The sequence below is a fragment of the Ranitomeya variabilis genome, chromosome 4, assembly GCF_051348905.1.
Source record: "Ranitomeya variabilis isolate aRanVar5 chromosome 4, aRanVar5.hap1, whole genome shotgun sequence".
Lineage (NCBI taxonomy): Eukaryota > Metazoa > Chordata > Amphibia > Anura > Dendrobatidae > Ranitomeya > Ranitomeya variabilis.
This window is the reverse complement of record NC_135235.1, coordinates 274,825,524-274,852,330: the sequence shown is the minus strand read 5'-3', so window position 1 is coordinate 274,852,330 and position 26,807 is coordinate 274,825,524. Positions and strand designations below refer to the sequence as shown.

Below are 26,807 nucleotides of genomic sequence, written 5' to 3'. Positions count from 1 at the left end.
TGTTCTTCATTTGACTTTTCTGCCTTATTTTTCTTTCTTCGTCAGTCCTATTTTAACAATACACTAATTGCATTTTATTATTAACCCAATTACTTAGGCCACATTCACAAATTCAGTATTTTACATCAGTATTTGTAAGCCAAAACCAGGAGTGGGTGATAAATACAGAAGTGGTGCATATGTTTCTATTATACTTTTCCTCTAATTTATAATTTCCTCCGGCTGCAGAGGGGAGAGGCTCCTGCTGCAGAGGGGAGGGGCTCCTGCTGCAGAGGGGAGAGGCTCCTGCTGTAGAGGGGAGGGGCTCCTGCTTCAGCTAGTCGTCTTACAACCTCATCCAGAATAGAAAAAAAACATAATTTCTTAAAAAAAAAAGTCTATATATTTTTCAGCTTTACGGTATGTTCACTTCCACCATTTTTTAGGATTTTTCTGCACTAAAAACCAGTGTTGGCAGAAATAACACTGCATACAGTACACACATTTTTTTCTACGTGTCTTTCCTGCATTTCTACATGCATTATTTATTGGTTTTTTTTCCATTCATTTAGAAAAATACGTTGAAAGAATTCATAAGCTGCGGATTTCATAAAACACCAAAAAAAGTAGAAAAAAACATGGAAAAACGGTGTGTGAATGAGGCTTTTGAAAGTCTAAAAAAAATTTTCAATTCCACTTTAAATTTAAAAAAAATGAAAAAAAAATAACAATAAAATAATGCTGCTCACTGTGCTATTCTTGCTGCCAAAAATGCAGTAAAGAAATGTTATTTTCTACATTTCGCCTTCCTTCTCTCTCGCTCTCAGACTTTCCGCCCAATTAATGGGACAAGTCGGCCATTGTGCTTTGTGTAGGAGAGACCGGAGAGCAGTTTTACAACCATCAGTCTCAGGAAAACTTTTTTTCCCCATGTTTTAAAGACAATAATTTGGGCTTGTAGTGAGGTGATAATCGCACTGATGGGAAATAGAAGAGATGGATCCTTCTATCCGACTGGGAGGAAACGTGTGTTCCCTGGTACAAGCTCGAACCTGGGGACCTGCATGTTACAGCATCGGATCGGCACCATTTTAGTCGTTCTTTCTCAGACTGTCTTTCTTATTGCATTGCAGGTGGAGATCTTATTTCAGGACCAATTTTACATCAGGAATATTGCCCTCAGTTACTTATTTATTGGTAAGAAGAACTTTCTTTTTTTGTTACATGAAATGTGTAATCAGAAAATAACCCATTGTTTAAGTTCAATTTTTACATTATATTTTCTAATTTTTTAATGCATATTCTCATATAAATATTTATAAAAAAAAATCTTGCACATGGACCTTAGACTCACTGAGACACCGTTTATTTGTATAGAAGAAGTATTTGAGCATGCACTATTCTATTGTCCAAGGTCATTATGAAGAGGAGGTGAGCTGTGACATCACCTATTGTGAATGGTGGATCCTGTGTTATCTACTGTATATAGAGGTGTTATCAGTCATTGTACCGGAGGAGGAGGTGAGCTGTGACATCTATTGTGAATGGTGGATCCTGTGTTATCTACTGTATATAGAGGTGTTATCAGTCATTGTACAGGAGGAGGAGGTGAACTGTGACATCACCTATTGTGAATGGTGGATTCTGTGTTATCTACTGTATATAGAGGTGTTATCAGTCATTGTACAGGAGGAGGAGGTGAGCTGTGACATCACCTATTGTGAATGGTGAATCCTGTGTTATCTACTGTATGTAGAGGTATTATCACTCATTGTACAGGAGGAGGAGGTGAGCTGTGATATCACCTATTGTGAATGGTGGATCCTGTGTTATCTACTGTATATAGAGGTGTTATCAGTCATTGTACAGGAGGAGGAGGAGAGCTGTGACATCACCTATTGTAAATGGTGGATCCTGTGTTATCTGTATATAGAGGGGTTATCAGTCATTGTACAGGAGGAGGAAGTGAGCTGTGACATCACCTATTGTGAATGGTGGATCCTGTGTTATCTACTATATATAGAGGTGTTATCAGTCATTGTAGAGGAGGAGGATGTGAGCTGTGACATCACCTATTGTGAATGGTGGATCCTGTGTTATCTACTATATATAGAGGTGTTATCAGTCATTGTACAGGAGGAGGAGAGCTATGACATCACCTATTGTGAATGGTGGATCCTGTGTTATCTAATGTATATAGAGGTGTTATCAGTAGTGTTGAGCGATACCGTCCGATACTTGAAAGTATCGGTATCGGAAAGTATCGGCCGATACCGGCAAAGTATCGGATCCAATCCGATACCGATACCCGATACCAATACAAGTCAATGGGACTCAAGTATCGGACGGTATTCCTGATGGTTCCCAGGGTCTGAAGGAGAGGAAACTCTCCTTCAGGCCCTGGGATCCATATAAATGTGTAAAAGAAAGAATTAAAATAAAAAATATCGCTATACTCACCCTCCGACGCAGCCTGGACCTCAGCGAGGGAACCGGCAGCGTTGTTTGTTTAAAATTCGCGCTTTTACTTGGTTACGTGAAGTCCCGGCTTGTGATTGGTCAGGGCGGCCATGTTGCCGGGACGCGGACCAATCACAGCAAGCCGTGACGAAATTACGTCACGGCTTGCTGTGATTGGTCCGCGTCCCGGCAACATGGCCGCCATTAACCAATCACAAGCCGTGACGTCACGGGAGGCTGGACACGCGCGCTTTTTAAAATGGGCGCGTGTCCAGCCTCCCGTGACGTCCCGGCTTGTGATTGGTTGCGCCGCGGTCAACCAATCACAAGCCGGGAGGCTGGACACGCGCGCATTTTAAAATTTTAAAATGGGCGCGTGTCCAGCCTCCCGGCTTGTGATTGGTTGATCGCGGCGCAACCAATCACAAGCCGGGACGTCACGGGAGGCTGGACACGCGCCCATTTTAAAATGCGCGCGTGTCCAGCCTCCCGTGACGTCACGGCTTGTGATTGGTTGCGTCTCCCATGTGACTGCGACGCAACCAATCACAAAGCCGGGACGTAATTTTAAAATCCTTAAGGACCTGAAATTACGTCACGGCTTGCTGTGATTGGTTGCGTCTCCCATGTGACTGCGACGCAACCAATCACAACGCCGGAAAGTAATTTTAAAATCCTGAAGGACCTGAAATTACGTCACGGCTTGCTGTGATTGGTTGCGTCCCGGTCACATGGGCGGCACGCAACCAATCACAAGCCGGGACTCACGTAAAGGAAAGAAAAGCGCGAATTTTAAACAAAGAACGCTGCCGCTTCCCTCGGTAAGGTGCAGGCTGCGTCGGAGAGGTGAGTATAGCAATATTTTTTATTTTAATTCTCTCTTTTACACATTTTTACATTAATGTTGTTTCGATACCGATACCCGATATCACAAAAATATCGGATCTCGGTATCGGAATTCCGATACAGCAAGTATCGGCCGATACCCGATACTTGCAGTATCGGAATGCTCAACACTAGTTATCAGTCATTGTACAGGAGGAGGTGAGCTGTGACATCACCTATTGTGAATGGTGGATCCTGTGTTATCAGACATTGTACAGGAGGAGAAGGTGAGCTGTGACATCACCTATTGTGAATGGTGAGCCCTGTGTTAGGCCTCTTTCATTAATCTGCCTTAATTTTTTCTTTTACCTCTTGCATGCTGCTTACTTCTAAAGACAGGCCATTTAAGCTTAGATCTATTAATTTCAATGGACATGTATGGCACCATCCTTGGAAAAAAGCAGATGTTTTTCATTTAAAGGGAACCTGTCACCAGGTTTGGCTGATACGAGTTACGTCCACTGCCTTTCATCTGCTCTGTTGAGGGCAGAGCAAAGTACTGCAGTGTGCAGGCATTGGGAAAGGACAGAGAGGCCCAGCGACGGAGCACTGCAGGACTTTGCTCTGCCCTCAACAGGGACACGTCATCCACATGAAGCAAGCAGGAGTACGTGGATCATAAGATGGAGGCGCCGAACCCAGACCAGCAACGCCCATCGGACCGGACCGCCCCCCCAGGTGAGTATAATAAAAGTTATTCTTCTTCTCTTACAGGTCGGTTGGGGGCAGATATACAGCATTATAGAATGCTGTAGATAAGCCCTGAAAGGTGGTGGCCGTAACTTGTATCGGCCAAACCTGGTGACAGGTTCCCTTTAAGCTTAGACCTATTAATTTCAATCGACAAGTATGGCACCATCCTTGGAAAAAAGCAGACATTTTTCATTTTAGTATATGGTGTTACTGGTGAACTATACTCGTATAGGAAATCTGATTTTTTTAAAAATTCTACAGGAGAATCTGCATTTAGTTCAAGTAAATATGGAAGACTGTCTCCGATGTCTTACTATAATGGGACATCTCACTGAAGATGGTGCTATAAGGAGGCAGATGGCAGGCTCATTGCAGTTCTGGGACTCCTGTATATTGGCTATAGTAAGTTACCCATCAATTACCAGATCCTCGTAGAATTTTATGTCTGCCTTATTAGGGCTTAGCACAAATTGATGATTGTACTGCAATATCTCTATGTGCATTAGACCAGAAACCCCAAACGTCACATTATATGTCTCCATAGGACGAGTGCGGTTCACCTTCTTTAGGAGAGGGATGCCGAAACATTTTGGCTGCAATACTTGGACTCCTGTTTAATGTATCACTTGAAAGAAATTCAGAAACCAAGGTAAGACAGGAATTAAGTATCATGTCATCCAGTGATGAGTGGAATTCGCCAGTTTGCCAGATTTCCCAGGGCAGCCCCACTGTTCGCTGCACGTCTTCCAGTCCCTGGGACCTCTTCTTTAAACCCATTATTTGCCTGATCGTAGTAAATAGATGGCTGGAGAGGTGAGCGATGAGGTGATTGTGTAGCGCCCCCACTGTCGCAGGGCCGAGGGGTACCCGGTACCGGGCCTCTGAGTCTCTGTTCTGGGGTTGTCACGGTGGCTAGACCCGGTCCGTGACCCTGCTGAGGGGCGTACAATGATAGGTGTGCGTGATGGTGGTGATGTTGTAGTGGTGCGGTGCAGGTTGCAGTAAATAACGAGGACACCAGATTGCAGTCTCTTTACCTCTTTACTGAAGGCTTCAGGATCCTCAGTCCGGAATACGGTTAACCGGGCTGCGCAAGCCTGGCCGGTCCGATGGCACCTCCAGAGCTCCCTTTGCAGGTGGAAATCTGTGCCTACCTTCTAGCGCTTGTGTGTTGTAGTCCTTCCCTGCTAAGCACCATGGGATAGTCCTCACAACTGTTGTGTCTGTTTCTGGTGTTCCCTCACAACTCGATTCTGATGTTCTTCCACGTCCCCCAGATCTTATGGTTAGGACGCACCCATATGATGGGGAGGCTCGGAGCTCTTCCGGGACTCTAGCGTCGCCCCACTCCTGTTGTTACCCCCGTGTCTTCCTAGGTCAATTGGGTGAGACAGCCCGCCTATAACTGACTGTCCTGCCGTAGGTTTGAAGTTTGGCCTGGAGCTCTATACTTCCTCGGCGTTCCGGCCATCGGTTACGCGCCTCAGTAGGATGTTGCCTCGTCTTACAGCACGACTCCTACTGGTATTCTCCTTGTTGCGTTGATCTCGTTTCTCACTCAGCACAATAAACCTCGCTTCTTGTCCTTTCTTGGGGTACCGCCGCTATATCGTGCAGGCGCGGTCCCGTAACGTTCTCTCTGGTTGCTAGGCGTCTGTCAGGATCCCACCCCTGACAGGGACCCCTCTGAATCTTCCCCTACAACACCCTCTGCCACAAGGTGTTGCCTGGTTCCAACCCAGTCAGCTTTCTGATCTAACTTCCTGCCTAACCCCCAGTTTTACCAGATTGTGAGGAGTGGCCTAATACATAGAACCCTTAGCTCCCCCTGGAGGCCAGACTGTGAAATGTATTGGTGTCTGTGATACCTGGTCAGATGAGCTCCTTCAGTGCCATCAGACGTACCATAGCCCCCCTTAGCGGCGGAGCACCAGTACTGCAACGACCAGGACTCTGGGGCGCTGCACTTGCTATATATATATATATATTTATTTTTTTTACAATTTGCAATCTCAGTAACCGTAGCTTGGCATTTTTTGCTTTTGGTGAGATCCTCGCGAATAGGATTCCGAAGTGTTTAAATTCTCCTCCAACTGCAGATTTTAGGAAACTCATCTCAAACTCGATTCCACGAGCCTCTCATCTCTAATGTTATCCCATCAATACTAACGGTTTAACAATTTTATTTTTACTTAGAGAAGAAATAACCAGAAATGATCGAATCTCCCGAAATCCCTTTCGGACATTTTCACTTGACTCAATCTCGGTCCAAATATATTCAGTTCAAATTGAAATTTCCCCGAATACTAAAACAAAGTTGATTATTCTTTGAGGTCTTTCCAGACCCCAAAACATAATAACTGGAGGGGATGAATGTGGTTAAAATAATTAAAGATTCTTCTCACCTGTCCTGCCCCTGCAGCTCCCCAACGGATTCTGCACTCGCTCACTCTACGCTTCGGATGTTCTTGCGTTGACTAGATCTCATGCCTATACATGGTGTAGAATTCATGTAATTGTTCTGACTCTTGAGACCACATGACGCCAAGTTAGAAGATGTGGATGTTCTTAGTAGGAGCATGGCCTGAAGAAACAAAGATTTTTAGTTTGTCATGCATGTTTGTGCCAAGTGTCAACTAGGTGTCCTCTAACAAAGAAGTGTCCTACGGTAAATGTTTCTCAACTCTCCCCTGTGCTCTTTAGTGATGGCTTTACTGGTCTCCTGGATAGACACTGGAGTAACCAGAGGTTTTTTTTGGAGCGTTTACTGCATTGAGCTGGGACAGTTAACAGATTGACATTATTTTAGGGAGTTGTAACTGAATTTGATTTTCCTATAGCTATTCTCACTACTGATTCCATTTTTAGGAGCGAGGAGTTGATATCAGTAAAAGATGTTTGTCTCTGCTTTGCCATAAAGATGGAATCATTGTTACTGTAAGTATTATTCATTTATCAGTAAGACAAGTTAAAGTGACAGCGATGTGGTGGTCAGACAAAAGGAAAATCTGATGGATATCAACACTAGGAATAGCACGATTTCTGACCATTTCAGTACTTCTATCTTTCTTGTTTCACTAGTTTTCCTCTGTCAAAGATCTACTTCCAATTTTCAGTTCTCTCCTATCCGGTATGCCGAGACCATCTTCTATGATGTTTCACATACACAGCACATTAAGACATAAGGGATTCCTACTCTCATCTCTGTATGTAGAATGTATGTAGAATGTGTTTAGGAGCAGCAGCAGCAGCATGGAGGACATTATACAGCAGTACTGAGCAGTGTAGCTGTAAATCCAGCACTAGGAAGAGATTAAAAAATTGCTAGAAAGGATCAGCACTCTCCGTGTGTGTTTTTCTGACTCTCTTCCACTCTGCTTCCATCTCTCTCTCCTCCACAGACATAAATAAACAGTTTAATCTGATCCCTCTGTGAGTTGGCAGCCCACTTTCTATTTAGCAGCATAGGATTTTAGCTCTTTTCAGAGGGAATGATGAGTTCAGGATGCAGTGGGAGAGTAAAGGAGGGGTAGTTGATGTGGTTCATGCGTGGAGAAAGAAGCTTATTTCTTAGTTAAGATATCTTACAAAGTTAGTTATTTTTAGATGTAACATTAATTCATGAAAAGTTTTTTGTTTTTTTAAGTGTCCTTAAAATGCCTAGTGTTATCAAATATGATGATGGTGCATAGCGTAAGTGAATAATAGAGAGTATATTTATAATAATAATGGTATTTTATCATAATTTATATTATTAATAATATTTATGTATTATTGTATATAATTATTATATTCATAGCAACAGTGAATTATTGATAATGATATAAATAAATCACCATTGCTTTTAATAATAATATAATAGTATTCTATAATATATCATTTATATTATTACTATTATTATTATTTATAAAGTTGTATTACTATTATTTTTAATATACAGTCATTGATTTATTATTTTATAAAATTATTAATATCAACTGTGAATTATTATTATTATTATTAATAATAATAATAATAATATAATTTAATCACCTTTGCTATTAATAATATAATGTTATATACGATACCATTTATATTATTAAAGTTATAGTATTATTATAGTTATGTTATTATTACTATTATAAAAGTTTTATTGTTATAAAATATATATTATTGTTACTAAAAAAAATTTAAACTAATAATAATAACCATACTTTCTCATTTTATCATCTTCCTACAGAGAACCATGGGTATTCTTAGCAGGGTTCTTCCACAATGCAGTGCAGCAGTAGAGCTGTCAATCAAAGAAGGCATTATTAAAAAGCTCATCAAATTGCTTAAGGTAAGTCTAATTATCAGCGATGAGAATAACGATGTTGGGAAGATGGAATCGTACTGTCACTACGAATAATGGGGATGGGTGTGATATCTTTAATCACCTGACTTATATGCCACCCATTGCAAGGAAGCTGTAGGGAGCAATGGGGGATCGCCTATGATATGGGTGAATTGTAGATAATTGGATGCATTTCACGTTGAGTTTAGCTCTGGAACACTTCTCTGTCACACTGATAATTGCTTAATGAGGCGAGCTGCTAGGAGTGTGTGTCATATGAGGTGGGCACATCGGGATGTCACCTGTCATTGCTGCCGGTAGACGGTTATAGAGTAATGGTAGAACTTGTCTTCCCCATCGCCTCCAGCAGATCAGTCTAAGAACTAATGGCTTTTATTGAATAACTGAACAGGCTATTAAATGTAAATTCCAGTTTACTTACAGAAATCCATACTAGGCCCAGCAGGGACATACATCCCTACTTCTGAGGGACTATTTTCTGGGGGCATCACTGTGTCCTAATTTAAGCAGATTCTGCTGCTATCTGAAATATTGGGGCAATGTTCTTAACAGATGTTCAATTACACAGAAAACCCATCACCGCTGCCTGCTGACCGGTCCCAGCTCATATGCTGTCTAAAACACTGTGGTTATGAGTAAATATTGTGGAAAAACACGCCTGATCACTGGGGGTCCCACCAATTGCACCTCCTCTGATCACTAGGGTTCCTGAGTTCCCTGTTCCTCCTCACTACATGACCAAAGTGAGGAGGAGTTTGAGTGCAGTGGTGGTTGAGCACGCACCCTTCATTCAATGTCTGTGGGGCTAATGGAAAGAGCTGAGCTCCTCCTTATCAGCTCCTCGAATGAAGAGTATCATGAATGCTCAACTGTGCTCCAATCATACCATTCTGGTGTTCCTCCATTGTTCTCTACTTTGCTGTGTCTGAAGCCTATACTGGCCATGAGAAAATAGAAACCAAGAAGTACTGATCAAAGCCTAGAATTACCAGCAACTGCAGTTCACAGTTATATTATTTCCTATGTGGCCTGCCTAGCCAGTCATGCCAGTGCTGCATATGGCCAAGCAGTCATGGCTGTCAGCACTATACATATAAGAGAGGGGACTCTGCAGCAACTATCACTATAGTAAAGGTGTGTGGTAGAGTTGAGCACTATTGCATTATGCTGCAGCAATGACTTTGCCTAGGAGATGCCGACAGGTAAGAGGAGGTGTTTAATTTTTTCATCCGGTTGCCACAGATTACCGATGTGGCCACTAAACTGGAGTATGAAATTTTTTGCCCAACTCTAGTGCAGGGTTCTGTAGCTTTAGTAATTAGTGTAGGTGGCTACTGTTTCTCCTTGTGGAGACAGCCCAAAAGGTACAAAGAAGACTTATAGGTCCGGTAATGCTCCATTGGAAAAAGGAATGCAAATAAGTAGAGTTGGTGCAAACTGAATCACATGTCCCCTTCCTTCGGCCATGACTTTGGAGCAGGAGTGCCGCCACTGTCTTGCCGTCATCCCTGGTTCTCCTATGTTTAACCAGTCTGGTGAGATAGCATAGTTATGGCGTGACATACTTGTGACATCACGCCATGCTGGATAATCAAAAGAAGAACCACGTAAGCCGACAGGTAGGAGGCGGTTCTCTCGCTCCTGTGCAGCCGCCACCAACAATGGGTTGTGAGAATTGAATCACACCAATTCTTCAAATTAGTGATCCTGCAAAAGAAAGCTGGTTATCTAGTGCCACCAATTGGATGTAGCTTCCCTATTAGTCAATGTCGACCCATTTAGGAACCTGGAGGAAGTACAAATCCAAGATACAAAATGATTCCATTCGAGGCACAGAAATCAAACTCTGTAGGAGGGAATTCGCTTTAGAAACATACAGTCATATGAAAAAGTTTGGGCACCCCTATTAATCTTAAGCTTAATGTTTTATAAAAATTGTTTTTTTTGCAACAGCTATTTCAGTTTCATATATCTAATAACTGTTGGACACAGTAATGTTTCTGCCTTGAAATGAGGTTTATTGTACTAACAGAAAATGTGCAATCTGCATTCAAACAAAATTTGACAGGTGCATAAGTATGGGCACCCTTATCATTTTCTTGTTTTAAATACTCCTACCTACTTTTTACTGACTTACTAAAGCACTTTTTTTGGTTTTGTAACCTCATTGAGCTTTGAACTTCATAGCTAGGTGTATGCAATCATGAGAAAAGCTACTTAAAGTGGCCACTTGCAAGTTGTTCTCCTGTTTGAATCTCCTCCGAAGAGTGGCATCATGGGCTCCTCAAAACAACTGTGAAATGATCTGAAAACAAAGATTATTCAACATAGTTGTTCAGGGGAAGGATACAAAAAGCTCTTTCAGAGGTTTAACCTGTCAATTTCCACTGTGAGGAACATAGTAAGGAAATGGAAGAACACAGGTACAGTTCTTGTTAAGGCCAGAAGTGGCAGGCCAACAAAAACATCATAAAGGCAGAGAAGAAGAATGGTGAGATCAGTCAAGAACAATCCTCAGGCCACCTCCAGAGATCTGCAGCATCAACTTGCTGCAGATGGTGTCACTGTGCATTGGTCAACTATACAACACACTTTGCACAAGGAGAAGCTGTATGGGAGAGTGATGCGAAAGAAGCCGTTTCTGCAAGCACACCACAAACAGAGTCGGCTGAGGTATGCAAAAGCACATTTGGAGAAGCCAATTTCTTTTTGGAAGAAGGTCCTGTGGACTCATGAAACCAAGATTGAGTTGTTTGGTAATACAAAAAGGCGTTATGCATGGTGGCAAAAAAACACAGTGCGCTGTATAGTTGACCGATGCACAGTGACACCATCTGCAGCAACTTGATGCTGCAGCTCTCTGGAGGTGGTCTGAGGATTGTCCTTGACTGATCTCACCATTCTTCTCTGCCTTTCTGATGTTTTTCTTGGCCTGCCACTTCTGGCCTTAACAAGAACTGTACCTGTGTTCTTCCATTTCCTTACTATGTTCCTCACAGTGGAAATTGACAGGTTAAATCTCTGAGACAGCTTTTTGTATCCATCCCCTGAACAGCTATGTTGAATAATCTTTGTTTTCAGATCATTTGACAGTTGTTTTGAGGAGCCCATGATGCCACTCTTCAGAGGAGATTCAAACAGGAGAACAACTTGCAAGTGGCCACTTTAAGTAGCTTTTCTCATGATTGCATACACCTAGCTATGAAGTTCAAAGCTCAATGAGGTTACAAAACCAAAAAAAAGTGCTTTAGTAAGTCAGTAAAAAGTAGGTAGGAGTATTTAAAACAAGAAAATGATAAAGGTGCCCATACTTATGCACCTGTCAAATTTTGTTTGAATGCAGATTGCACATTTTCTGTTAGTACAATAAACCTCATTTCAAGGCAGAAACATTACTGTGTCCAACAGTTATTAGATATATGAAACTGAAATAGCTGTTGCAAAAAAAACAATTTTTATAAAACATTAAGCTTAAGATTAATAGGGGTGCCCAAACTTTTTCATATGACTGTAAGTCTTATTATCTCATTATAATGATCACGTTACAGAATTTCATTCTTGGAGAGGAACGAAAACCCTGGGCCTTGGCATATGTGCAATTATAGTGCCTCAGCCTAGAAAAATGTAGCTCTCCAAAGCCAAGTACCGTCGAAGGGAGAGCAATGTATGCGCCCATAGCTACAAGTAAATCTTCAGCTCATAAATACATGTATTAGAACCAACATTATTATAGGTTGTATTTTCCACCAGAACACGGCAGAAATGTGTAATGTAATAGGAAATCGTCTCATCTTTTCAACTCATTATTTAATAAACATCTGAAGATTAATATTTCAAGACCATTTTTCCTAAGAAAGTGAAAACTACTGTAGCTATCTTTATTACATGCAATGTCTTAATTATTCTTATAGACTTTATTATTCCAGATTTGTGGTGGGATTGTTTTAATTGAGAACCAACATTTAGGCGTTCATGTAGACATGGTGGCTATACGTCAGTGAATGGAGGTCTTCTACCCTGATAGTATGTTCTGCTGCCTCCATCGAGGGCCTCATGTGTAAATATAACACCTCCAGACACACTGGTGGATATGGACAGAAGAGGCTCCTGTGCAAGAACAATCTATGGGTCCTTTGCAGTCCAATAGGTCATCATAATGCACAATTCCATCTGTTTTGGAGGTGGTAGTGGCCCCTTTACCTTTTGAGCCCCTGTCCAGAAATACCGTACATACAGTGGTCACTGAAACATTCCATAGTTTTTTATATATATGCCTTGGTATGGTAGTACAGATAAGGCCCTGTGTATCTATATGAAATCCGTCTAATGGCTCCATACCAAACTCAATCATCGTACGTCTGTGTGCAAGATTCCTAAGGATTTATGCAGACTGCAGAGTCTGTATGGAGGCACACATATCCTATATTTCTGTACTAGGAAATCATAGGCAAATTTTATGGCTCCATTATATGGAGCTCTTCTCCCAAAAACTTCGGACACATGACCATATTCCAAATACAGCTCCCATCCTATTTAGCCAGGAATGCCATTACCAAAGCATTTTGGAAAAGGGCTTTTCTCAACAGGATCTGATCTCAAGCTTTTCCAAGATTAGAATAGTATGGCTGCTTTCTTTCAGAAATAGTGCCACTCTGGGTTGTGCTTGTTATTGTAGCTCAGCTTCGGTCACTTCAGTAGAGCTGAGTTGCACTTCCTTGGACAGCCCAATCTTAGAGGAGGCGCTATTTCTGGAAAAAAGGCAGTTATGTTTTATAATACAGAACAACCTCTTTAAGTGTGAAAAAGACATGCCACTTGCTATGAATATGTATTTTTTAACGGATATAAATGCTGTTGTTCTCCTGAATCTGGCATCATTTTTCTTTTTCTCCTGCGTCACTCCATTCCTAAAATATGGCCACCAGTTCCTTGTCTGTAAATCTAGCTTTGTTAGCCAAGTTGGCGCATTACTCAAGACAGTGACAGTAATTGGGCATTAAAGGGTAATTGCTTTTCAGGTGCGTCCTACCACTCAGCTTGCTGACTTCCCAGTTGGTGGCTACTCCATCTTGACTTGTAGTTTAGACAGAAGCATCGTCACTGACCTGATGTTGCACTCTCTCCCGATGTTGTATGGAGCCAGAGATTTACAGAACGGGATCTTGGTGACTGCACATGTCCAGGACTCGTCATAATATAGTAGACATTTATGGACAGCTGGACAGGAGAAGACCTACTGCACATGCACATGATTGCATACTGCTGAGGCCCCTGGTCAGACATTGAAGATTTGATGAGCACTCCACCTTGGCTAAAAATAGGAATGAGAGGTGCAGGAACAAAAACACCAGATTCAGGAGAACAGTGACATCTAGACCATTAGAATGACTCTGAAGATGGTATTCAGATGACCAACAGCTAAGCCACTTGCACTTATCATGGTTTTGCCTAAACTGGATTTTGTCATTGAGAATAGGAGTTGGCACAGTCATATTTCGTAATCACCATTCTAAGTTGGGTCTGGCTACAAATTGCCACTGCATTGCCTGCTATGGAGGAAATTAAGCATTACTTTGGAGCCAAACGTGTAGTGCATGAACGTGCCAGGTTCAGTAGAGTGTAAGCCATTCTGGCTCAAGCCATGATGTCCATTTGCTCCAACAGAGGGACAATTGATTTACTAGGGTGAAGAGGAAAACACATAACGCCACTGATAAAGACCTCTCCGTGTCTCCTGTGCCAGTCAGTGTTGAAGCGAGGAGCAATATCTGCTCTGATCTGACACAGCTAGCGATTGCGCTAGCAGTTTAAAGTGGCGGTACATTTGGTCTGAGGCGATGCCGCGTGCCAGTAGAGAGGGCTCTGCATGCCCTATCTGGCACGCGTGCCATAGGTTTGCCATCACTGATATAGAGGGTATGACTGTGGATGATGAGAGTCCTCTCTTATAGTGCTGGAAAAGTAAGATTCTGGCCGGGTCAGAGTCTCAAAATCGGGTCTGTCCCGCTGGATCCAGGACGGTTGGGAGTTATGTAATGTTACTCACTGGACAATGTGATTTTACTTCCTTTCCACTTACATTTTTTGTCCCTCTACTTAGGCCGGAGGAAATAAGACATCACTATATGCAATGAAGGTTCTTGCTGTATGTACCAAAGAGGAAACCCAAGCAAAAAGGGAAGTTTTAAAGTATGATAAAAGTAAGTGTAACTTGCAAAATAAACAATTTTACCAACCATTAACCTAATTATATTTCTTAGACATTTGGTACCTGCATAGACATTTATAATACATGTACACCCACGATATAGCCCTAGTCATCCAGGTCCAAAGCCCCCCAAGTCTAGAAGCCCCAAGGTAGCACCTGTGGAAGCTATGATTGCGTACTTTATTCCATAAGCTATGCAATGTACAGTGCCAGACTGTATATATGAAATGTGTTGTTAGAGAGCTGCATGAAACTTGGATAAATTAAGGTTTTCATTTTGACAGCATAGGAGATAAGTAGTTTAGGGGAGCAGTAATCATCAGCTGTCAGTTATCAAAAATACAGTAATCAGTATGGGAGGACGACTCACGAGTGAGATTCACATTACAAAGACTCAAGCTAGAGAATAAAATGTGTAATTTGCAGATCACGTTCGATCATAAAGTGATGGCTTATTTTATCATGACAGTCACTGGTCGTATATTGCGAGGATATTCTATACTTGTGTGATCGGTAGGGGTCCGACTTGTGTGATCATCAGATATTACAAGAACTAATTAGCAGAAGTTCTAGTCTCCTGGTGGTTTTGTTTTCTCATAAAAACTGCAAAGTCCGTCATTACCTACAATGGTGTGATAATGAAGCCTCCTGAGAAAGCAAATTTAGATGAAGTAACATGATGGTTACTGCTGACACCTTGCTCTAGCATTCAGCGGGTGTCATAGTGGTCAAACCTCAGATATTTGGGCATTAAAGAGTTATTTCTAATATGCCGTCTCAGGAGCATCCCGCTGCCCTGCTTGTGGAATTCTTGTTTGCTAGGTGGGTGCTCCTACTTGATTGACAGTTCAGGCCAGCAGCATCATGGCGCCAAAGCCCTAAAAGTGTCTAGAGAACAGGATTTTGGCTACAGTGTTTGCCCAGAACCCATCCAGTAGACCAGTATTAAGAAGGAAAAGAGCTGTACTCAAGCTGAGGCTTCTGCGCATGCTAATCACGACATTATTCTGAGCAGGGGCGGGCGCACACAGACGAGGCCCCTGTGTAAGAACAATATCTGGTCCTCTTTGCAACCTAATAGCTCATAATAAAGCACAACTCCACCTGTGTTGCAAGTGAAAAGTGGCCTTATCTCTTGGGCCCGTGTGTGACTGCTCAGGATGCACCAATGGTATGTCCATCTTGATCCCCAGACCCCCAGTAATGTAGCAGGCTGCGGCACACATGAGCCAACCACTACTGTGGTTTCAAAGAGGTTATTGGGATAATAGGACACTTTGGTTAAATTAATCCAATGGGTGAGTTGTTATTTAGTGACATATGGCCATTTTTTAATGATGAAACAACCCTTTAATAGCACATACTTGAAATACATGCCATCAACGTCTATCCTTTAACATTTTATATAAAAGACCCTTCAAATAGAGTTCAGTGACCCATATAGTGCTCTTAGGCTATCTTATAAATTTACAGTGTTTTGACTATATCAATACGTCAGTAGACTTGTCCCGCAAAGATATATAAATCTATGAAGCCTATTGCTGAAGCAGACATTATCTCTTATCTGTCTTCCCCTCACATAATTTACTTCCAATTAAATGTAAGCAATTCTACGAGATTTAATACGACTAGACTTCTTAATTAATTATTGAACATGAGGGTGGCTGGTCAGGAGTTTAATCTTCTCCTTAGTTATCTATCGATAGAGTAGAAGTGCAGAAGTACCGGTATCTTTATTCAGTTACTGGTAATAATGGTCACTTTTTGTTGAAAGTTTACAAACTTTCCCCTGCTAGGTCAGCAAACACGTACTTTCCAGTTGGTGGCCGATGAAGGCTTAGTGAAAGATGATGAAAGACAGATGTAATATAAGATGTAAGATAACAGCTACTGTACTGGTTGAATAGAACTTGGTAGGAGACCCATGTTCCCCAACGTGTTTGAAATTATATTTCCCAGCTTACTCTGTCAGTTTACCGTGCCTATGTGTTTAGAGTTACCATTATCGTCAGTGTGCTCCACACGTCAGGATTGTGCAGCAACTGGAAATCCATAATTTGTCTAGCCTTTCGTCATTGGAAGATTTATCTTGACTAGTGAAGTCTGTCTACTTATAGATAAGTGAAGTGAAGGATAGTAAGATGGTAGAAGTTTATGCTGTTACTTGTAACTTATTGAAAATGCATTGTTAGAAAAAGATAAAACGAAGGAGCAAATTTCCTGTGGATGCTTCGAATCAAATTAGATGTTTGGGAGGTAAAATTGTCTTCATAAGGGTAGAGTCACACCATAATTTCTCACCATCCGAGAAAAGCGGTCAAATAAGTCTGATTAGAATGTTGAATTAAGCATAACCCAGCACTCAACTTTGCGGTGAAATACTGAAAGAATTTATTGATCCCAATGTGTCATAAAGACGTTTTGTCCCAACACGGGGCCTTCATCAGTAACGTAAAGAGGGATGTGTGGTAAAGAAGACCGTTATGGAAGCCAGTAATGAGGATGTAGTAATGAGGAAAAGATTTCCACTTATGGTAGGGACATAGCCTGTGTCCTGTGGTGCCGCGGTATCCACTGCTGTAGCGGCACCACAGGACACAGGCTATGTCCCTACCATAAGTGGAAATCTTTTCCTCATTACTACATCCTCATTACTGGCTTCCATAGCCGTCTTCTTTACCACACATCCCTCTGTACGTTACTGATGAAGGCCCCGTGTTGGGACCAAAACGTCTTTATGACACATTGGGATCAATACATTCTTTCAGTATTTCACCTGTCATGAATCCCCAATGGCTAGGGATAGCACAGGATAAGCAAAGTATACAAAATATCGGACGAGCTCTAGGGTGATGGAACCTGGGCTGACCGCTGCCCTACGCCTGACAAACGCAACTAGAGATAGCCAGGGAGCGTGCCTACGTTGGTTCTAGACGCCACACACCAGCCTAAGAGCTAACTAGTACTGCAGAGAAAACAAAGACCTCACTTGCCTCCAGAGGAATTAACCCCAAAGGTATAGTTGCCCCCCACATGTATTGACGGTGAAATGAGAGGAAGGCACACACATAGAGATGATGTATATAGCTTTAGCAAATAGAGGCCCGCTGAAAACTAGAAAGCAGAATGACACAAAAGGGGACTGAGCGGTCAGCAAAAAACCCTAATCAAAAAAACCATCCTGAGATTACAAGAACCCATGTGCCAACTCATGGCACATGGGGAGAACCTCAGTCCACTAGAGCAACCAGCTAACAAAGAGACATTCTAAGCAAGCTGGACAAAAAACCAAACAACTGAAAATCAGCACTTAGCTTATCCTGAAAGATCTGGGAGCAGGTAGGCAGGAACCAAACAGAGCACATCTGAACACATTGATAGCCGGCAAGGGAAATGACAGAAAGGCCAGGTAAAATAGGAAACACCCAGCCTCTGATGGACAGATGGAAACCAAAGGCCGCAACCCACCAAAGTCACCCAGTACCAGCAGTAACCACCAGAGGGAGCCCGCAAACAGAATCCACAACATTCACCGCAAAGTTGAGTGCTGGGTTATGCTTAATTGATTACTACGGTTTGGGAACCTACACGAGCACCATTAAGTTGTTGTGCCTTTCTGTCACTTGATCACAATGTTGATCAGACTCTGGCATCACTTTTTCTGAGGTGTGAGAAAGCAAAGTTTCCAACTTTCTCCATTCTGCGAGTCCATGAAAATGGATCCCGTAGATTTGAATTGCCAATTTTGATCCCACACTCAGGTCATGTCTCCATTTTTTTCCGCTGACTACTGGATCCTGGGAAAAAAATTGAACATGTGCACAGCCCCATAAAATTTCATAGGTATAAGTACTATCCACGAAAACCACAAATAGCACTCATATGGGAAAATTGGTCGAGTGCATGAGCCCTTGTAGAGTTGATCATGTCAATCAAAAAATGTTAACAGCAGGTCGTGATTTGATTCACGAGCATCAGCCAAAAAATAAAAAATGACCAGCACCATTTCACACACTGCTATAGTGTCACAGAGCGACTTAATAATGACAATGTGGCTAGGCAACATTCTCCATAATGTCCTGTAGCTATCACATTACATGGTCATTTTTTTAATTGGATTCTCCTGAATCCAAATTTTTTTCCAATTAATTTTGTGCAAATTCACCAAATGGCAGCCAACTTTTTGCTGAATTGTAAAGTGTTGGGAAAGGGTTTTTAAAAAAATCATCCCTCACTATTCACCTGTCCTACCACATCTTTCTTGCTTACCTCATTATGTGACATCTTGTTTGGTCTTCTCTCTGCAATGGGGCTTCTGGGGCCACGTAGGTCTCTGATGTTGGCGTGTACCTCATGACATCTCAACATTATCCAAGAGCTTGCCAGGACCTCAGACGAAGCCCGATGGGACATTACAGCAAAGGCAGAGACCTATTTAGAGGCAAAATGCCCACCATAGAGTGAAGAAGGCCACAGAAGATGTCACACAATAGAGGAAATTGAGACCCAATGACAGGCTGTATTGCTGGCAGCAGGACAGTAGAGCGTTGAGATGATTATTACGTTTATCTCACACGGTCCATTTATTATGCACTGCAGTCTGGAGAGATGCCAGAGCATAATAAGGACCATTCAATTTGCATTAAGTAACTTGGATGCAAATTGAATTTCCCTGACAAAATAGATCAATCTTCCAAATACAAATCTCTGTAAATTCCATCTTCTCGATTGTCGAAAGTGATAACCTTATTTTCATTTTAAAGCCATGGTGGAAAATGGCTGATCATGCCGGGAAAGATGATGTTGGCTTGACCTTTGAATGGCCACATAAATTCATCCTTCAATATGAAATGCGGCCATTCTTGTGAATGATCAACCCTGTACTACATGGATGATTTGGGTTTTCTAAAGGGAAGGCTGAGGTTTGTTAGTGACTTCCATAGATGGGCCAATTTTCTTTTTCGTAGAGAAATAATTCCTTCTTAACTCCGGCAGTTGGAGTGAATCCCATAACTTACAATATTATTGCACTCAACCAAGACACTCAGATCATTCCAAATAATTATAGAACAATTGCCGTAAATCATGTAACACTTTTCCAGAGTTATGTGGAGTTTCCAATCAGTTGGTCAGACCAGTCAAAGACTGAATGACCTAAGTAGCATTTTACTTACAAAAGATGAATCCAAGATGGCAAAATTATGTTTGCTTCAATTAATAGTGTGTATTAAAATATCCAAATTCTGTAAAAACTCATACATAATTTCTTTTAGGCTTTAGCACCCTGGTGACCCTACTATGTTCGGAAGATGAGATCACAGTTGGGAATGCTGCCTTGTGTTTGGGGAACTGCTTTGATCTTCCTGGAGCAGCCTCAACCTTGTTGCAAACAGATATCCTGAAATTACTTTTGAACCATGCTGGCGGAGACTCCAAGAGACCTTCTGTGCAACAAAATGCTGCCATAGCACTCGGGAAACTGTGTTCTGCAGAGCCAAGGTAAGTATCTCATCCAAAAAGTCCATCAAATCCAGAAGTAGGAAGTCTATGGGAGTGACGATTTTATCATCACCAGGTCATGCTGGCACTAGGGACTTTATTTTTTGGGTACAAAATATTCTACCTATTAATTTAATAAAATATTTAGATAAGATTTTTCTTTCTGATCATCTAATTATTTAAAATGCATTGAATAATAATAATAGTAATAATAATAATTTAAAGAAAACTAGTTTTATTAAAGGTCCAATTACCTGGGTTGATGGTCAGATGAAGATCTGAGCTTAACACAAACACTAAATATATATGTTTTTAATATGTCAATTTTGTATAACCATGTACATAAAGATTCATTATTAGTTGTTGTTTGGAAAATGCCAAACCAGAATGAATTCAGATTTTATACCAGACCACTAAAATTAAAGCGAATGTGTCTTTAGAAAAGGACCTGTTGTTTCAATCAGTTTTTATGGTAATTTTTTTTTCTAAAACTGATTGATTTATTTTGCAAACCGCTTTCTGTCTATTGTTAAAAAAAAATAAATTAAAAATCAGAAATCTTACAATTTTCTCACTGGTCCCTAGTCTTAATTTAAAGACGCAATCTCAGCAAAGTTTTCATCCTCTTAATATATTGCAGTCATCATATTATAAAGCACTACTTTATAATAATTGTACTTACAATTGCTCATTCTGCCTTTCTACTCAGATAATTCTTCTCTTTTCCATTAGGTCTATGATATCACGTGATTAAACGGTGACTAGCTGAATTCATCTAAGCTCTATGTAGAAACAGAAGGTCATTTTTCTCTGTACAAGTCATGACTCATGAGTCAGTGCAAAAGTCTGTGGCAGGGGGAGGAGTGGAACAGCTGGTTCAGGAGGTGAAGAGGGGAATGATAAATGCAGGGATAAGAGACTTCCTGTTTCTACATAGAGTAAAGAAAAGAGAAGAATTAGCAGGGCAGAAAGGCAAAATGAGCAATTGTGAGTACACCGTGCTATGTAATAGGATGACTGCAATATAATAAGAGCATAAAAACTTTTATGGACGTGCTTCTTTAAGATCTCTAATTCATGTTGGGCACAAGGACTTTAGCAGCAATAAACTTTCTCAGACCTTATTTGTTTGTGTAGGAGCCTTCTGAGTGTCTAAACTGGACATGCTTTAATCTGAGCAAAAGTCAATATACAGGAGGAGGAGGTGAGCTGTGACATCACCTATTGTGAATGGTGGATCCTGTGTTATCTACTATATATAGAGGTGTTATCAGTCACTGTACAGGAGGAGGAGGTGAGCTGTGATATCACCTATTGTGAATGATGGATCCTGTGGTATCTACTGCATATAGAGGTGTTATCGGTCATTGTACAGGAGGAGGAGGTGAGCTGTGACATCACCTATTGTGAGTGGTGGATCCTGTGTTATCTACTATATATACACTGTAGAGGAGTTATCAGTCATTCTACAGGAGGAGGAGGTGAGCTGTGATATCACCTATTGTGAATGGTGGATCCTGTGTTACATACTGTAAATAGAGGTTATATCAGTCATTGTACAGGAGGAGGAGGTGAGCTGTGACATCACCTATTGTGAATGGTGGATCCTGTGTTATCTACTATATACAGTTAGGTCCATATATATTTGGACAGAGACAACATTTTTCTAATTTTGGTTATAGACATTACCACAATGAATTTTAAGCAAAACAGTTCAGATGCAGTTGAAGTTCAGACTTTCAGCTTTCATTTGAGGGTATCCACAATAAAATTGGATGAAGGGTTTAGGAGTTTCAGCTCCTTAACATGTGCGACCCTGTTTTTAAAGGGACCAAAAGTAATTGGACAATTGACTCCAAGGCTAATTCATGAACAGGTGTGGGCAATCCCTTCGTTATGTCATTCTCAATTAAGCAGATAAAAGGCCTGGAGTTGATTTGAGATGTGGTGCTTGCATTTGGAAGGTTTTTTCCTGTGAAGTAAACATGCGGTCAAAGGAGCTCTCCATGCAAATGAAACAAGCCATCCTTAAGCTGCGAAAACAGAAAAAAACAAGCCGAGAAATTGCTACAATATTAGGAGTGGCAAAATCTACAGTTTGGTACATCCTGAGAAAGAAAGAAAGCACTGGTGAACTCATCAATGCAAAAAGACCTGGGCGTCCACGGAAGACAACAGTGGTGGAGGATAGAAGAATAATCTCCATGGTGAAGAGAAACCCCTTCACAACAGCCAACCAAGTGAACAACACCCTCCAGGAGGTCGGCGCATCAATATCCAAATCTACCATAAAGAGAAGACTGCATGAAAGTAACTACAGAGGGTTCACTGCACGGTGCAAGCCACTCATAAGCATCAAGAATATAAAGGCTAGACTGGACTTTGCTATAAAACATCTAAAAAAGCCAGCACAGTTCTGGAAGAACATTCTTTGGACAGATGAAACCATGATCAACCTCTACCAGAATGATGGAAAGAGAAAAGTATGGCGAAGGCGTGGTACAGCTCATGATCCAAAGCATACCACATCATCTGTAAAACATGGTGGAGGCAGTGTGATGGCTTGGGCATGCATGGCTGCCAGTGGCACTGGGTCACTAGTGTTTATTGATGATGTGACACAGGAATGAATTCTGAGGTATTCAGAGCCGCCATACTGTGTGCTCAGATCCAGCCAAATGCAGCCAAACTGATTGGTCGTCGTTTCATACTACAGATAGACAATGACCCAAAACATGAAGCAAAAGCAACTCAGGAGTTTATTAAAGCAAAGAAGTGGAATATTCTTGAATGGCCAAGTCAGTCACCTGATCTCAGCCCAACTGAGCAGCATTTCACTTGTTAAAGACTAAACTTCAGACAGAAAGGCCGCAAACAAACAGCAACTGAAAACCACCGCAGTGAAGGCCTGACAGAGCATCAAAAAGGAGGAAACACAGCGTCTGGTGATGTCCATAAGTTCAAGACTTCAGGCAGTCATTGCCAGCCAAGGGTTTTCAACCAAGTACTAAAAATGAACATTTTATTTAAAATTATTGAATCTGTCCAATTACTTTTGGTCCTTTTAAAAACAGGGTGGCACATGTTAAGGAGCTGAAACTCTTAAACCCTTCATCCGATTTTAATGTGGATACCCTCAAATGAAAGCTGAAAGTCTGAACTTCAACTGCATCTGAATTGTTTTGTTTAAAATTCATTGTGGTATTGTCTATAACCAAAACTAGAAAAATGTTGTCTCTGTCCAAATATATATGGACCTAACTGTATAGAGGTGTTATCAGTCATTCTACAGGAGGAGGAGGTGAGCTGTGATATCACCTATTGTGAATGGTGGATCTTGTGTTATCTACTGTATATAAAGATGTTATCAGTCATTGAACAAGAGGAAGAGGAGGTGAGCTGTGACATCACCTATTGTGAATGGTGGATCCTGTGTTATCTACTGTATATAGAGGTGGAACTCAAACAAGGAATACGCACCACCAAGAACCATAAGTTAAAAAGTATACAGCTTTATTAAGAGACAAATATGTAAAATTACAAGGGATGTGACAGGGGTTAGCCAAAACATGTGGAGAAACACAGGGAAACCAAGCAACGAGCAGGTATGTATCTTACAGATTAAAGTTGCTCCAAAGTGTGTCAATTCATAAATATACAACCCAGAATCTAGGTGCACACCACGGAAACAACAAAGGGCATCAGAGGGGCTGTAAACCACCTCTGAAATCGCCACCAAAAGGTTTAAAGTTAGAATCAACCAGTCATGCTGTATTACCTGATGAAGTCTGGAGCCCTGTGAAGCCCACCATCCCCTACGCGCGTTTCGGCGCTCTAGCCTTCTTCCGGGGGAGTGACTTCCAGATAGAATGGGTTGTCTTAAAAAGGGCGGACTGGCCAATCAAAAAAACTTCTGTCTATTTTTGCACTGAACCTTATCCTTACTGTTTCCACATCTATTATTGTTATGTGGCTATTGGCCTTGTGTTATAGGCTCTGTATATAGAGGTGTTATAAGTCATTGTACTGGGGGGAGGAGGTGAGCTGTGATATTACCTATTGTAAATGTTGATGTCACGGAGTTCCCGCGACAGAGCAGTGCCAGAAGACCGCAGTGTCTGATGGCTCCTGCTTCGCCATTGAGAAGAAGCACTTCTCCGGTGTATTAAATGTGTTTTCTTTCAGCAGGACAGGGGTTAATCGGCCATGTTGAAATCCCTGCATTCAGCTGTGCTCGGTTAGCCACTCCACTCTTCTATAAAACCTAGGCCTTCTGGCCAGGTCCTTGTCTGAGTTTTCACTTGCTGCATAGATCTGGAGAGTGAGGAGCTGGTGTTTGGAGAGCTGGAGGAGTTTATTGTGCGACTGTTGCTTGGTTTGTACGCTTGTAAATTCCTCATCCTTACCTGACATATTTTCTTCCCCTTCCTTCACACCCTGGTGAATACCTCTGTTATTTGTGAGAGTAAAATTTGTGTGAGTGGAATTTTCTTTTACCCTTGTCTTTGTCCCCCTGTTTGTCGGGTTGGTGTACTACGGTACACAGTAGCGCCTCTCTTCCCCGGGTGGGGGAAGGAGACAGAGGCAGGGTTGCAGTTAGGAGACAGGGCAAGGGTGGAGGCCCCAGCATCCTCACCATCTGAGGTATTCCGGGGAACAGGGCGAGTTTACTCGCCAGTCCTATTGTGGCAGTTGAATCCTGTGTTATCTACTGTATACAGAGGTGTTATCAGTCATTGTATAGGAGGAGGAGGTGAGCTGTGACATCACCTATTGTGAATGGTGGATCCTGTGTTATCTACTGTATACAGAGGTGTTATCAGTCATTGTACAGGAGGAGGTGAGCTGTGACATCACCTATAGTGAATGGTGGATCCTGTATATAGAGGTGTTATCAGATTTATTTTCTTTCACTATAGAAATTAATTTTGAATTTTGGTAAATATAGAAATCTGACAAGAGGTCGACATCCAGTAGGCTCTAGGCAACCTATGATTTTGAGGATCTTTCCAAAAACTTTCTCTGTAAGCAGGAATGTAATAACATGTATTGATGAGACCGGGGTGCCCAGTTGCTGCTTGCACTGATGGCCGGTCATCCGTAGTTAGGCTTCTGGTAGTTGCAGTCATGGGAAATGTTGTCATTATGATGCATGTAATCTTTTAGGCTCCCTTTTAATGACTTATAATAAATAAAAAATCAAACAAAAAACAAACAAATCTAAAACTTAAAAACAAGAAGCAAAGTAAATTTAGTGTATAATGAAATGTTTCTCCATTGTAATCATAGTTTGCATTTTTAGGAGCAATTTCTTCTTAGCTGCCAATCCTCGAGACAGGTGGACTTCGATTCTATGTGACCATCTAGAGAACGCCAGGCATCTATGTCTTGACCTCTGTCATTTTTTCTTTGTACTTTTTTAGATACATAATGCAACTTCGGGAACTTCACGGATTTGAGATACTGAACTCATGCATGAAATATATTAAATAATATCCCGGACATCTGTGTATCCGCACCAGTGACGTCCCCTACAGAATGCAGTATATGTATACAGTGCATTGTTGGGAATAGGAATGGGTTTTCAGTTATTTTTCCTGTTATGTTATTAAAATATTAAAGTATTGTGGGGTATTGTAAGATATATATATATATATATATATTTTTTTTAATCTTAAATTCAAGCATTTTGGGCTAAAAATGTTTTTTTTGTATATGGGATTTTTTAAAATTGTTGGCCTATTTGCTTTTCTGACCATTACTAGCTGCAGAATATTAAGATTATTTAGGTGGCCATTAGTGAGGCCGTTCTGATGGAAAGCTTGTTACCATTTCCTTTGTTGTTTTCTGAGCCTGTCAGTTGTTTTGTGACCACATCAAAGTTTAGCTCCACTCTGATGTGGTCTGAGGTTCAATAAATCAGCACAAAGAAACCCAGTAACAGCCAGAGAAAAGAGATCCAAACTCCCCATCAGCACCAGCTCACTGATAGATTCTCCGTTATCTTATTCCGCAGCCAGCAATGTGCAGGGTACTAACTAGCCGTTAACAGCCAAACTGTGCAAAATTGTTGATCAAACCCAATTGCAAAAACAATTTTGAGCCCAATGAATATGCATTTAAGGCAAAAAATATGTCCCCTTAGATGTCAATCTTCTCTGAAGGATCACTTTTTGTGTATAATTTCTATGTATTTATTCCTATCCTGTTATTTTATTGACATGTACAAAGATTTGGAGGCAAGTCTAAAAGCAATAAATACAAGTTTGATAATCAATATGATGTATTTATTTTGAGTATTTGAGAAGAGTATGTATTGGATGACTGTATCATTGACCTGTACGAATTCAAGTGATGATCATTTTACCATGAAGCTACCTAGGAATCCAATATTACTTCTTGTTGATCTGCGCTGCAAGTATATCCCCGATATTTGGCCTAGTATGCATAACATTAATGTCACCTTACAATAGTAAGTTGACATTAACCTCTTATTACCCCACTTGCCACCGCTACAGGGCAAGTGGGACGAGCCGGGCAAAGTGCCAGAATTGGTGCATCTAATAGCTGTGGGCTGTTATTTTTAGACTGTGGGGCCTATATCAATCAGCCTGAGAATACCAGCCCCCAACTGTGAGCTTTAGCAAGGCTGGTTGTCAAAAATGGGGGGGACCCCATGCTGTTTTTTAAAATTATTTATTTAAATCCTTTAAATAAAACGCATGAGAACCCCTCTATTCTTGATAA

At 41.3% G+C, this 26,807-nt stretch overlaps 1 protein-coding gene across 1 annotated transcript in view; it reads left to right on the top strand.

Annotated features, from left to right (window-relative positions):
* Nucleotides 1-26,325, top strand: part of TTC12 (tetratricopeptide repeat domain 12) — an 89,684-nt gene extending 63,359 nt beyond the window's left edge. The window contains exons 15-22 of the mRNA XM_077249979.1: nt 1,113-1,176; nt 4,279-4,419; nt 4,562-4,666; nt 6,886-6,954; nt 8,237-8,338; nt 14,454-14,553; nt 19,835-20,060; nt 25,484-26,325. Of these exons, the coding sequence (XP_077106094.1) occupies nt 1,113-1,176; nt 4,279-4,419; nt 4,562-4,666; nt 6,886-6,954; nt 8,237-8,338; nt 14,454-14,553; nt 19,835-20,060; nt 25,484-25,553 (877 nt within the window). The 3' untranslated portion in view covers nt 25,554-26,325. The remainder of the gene's footprint in view (nt 1-1,112; nt 1,177-4,278; nt 4,420-4,561; nt 4,667-6,885; nt 6,955-8,236; nt 8,339-14,453; nt 14,554-19,834; nt 20,061-25,483) is intronic.
* Nucleotides 26,326-26,807: the final 482 nt, after the last annotated feature.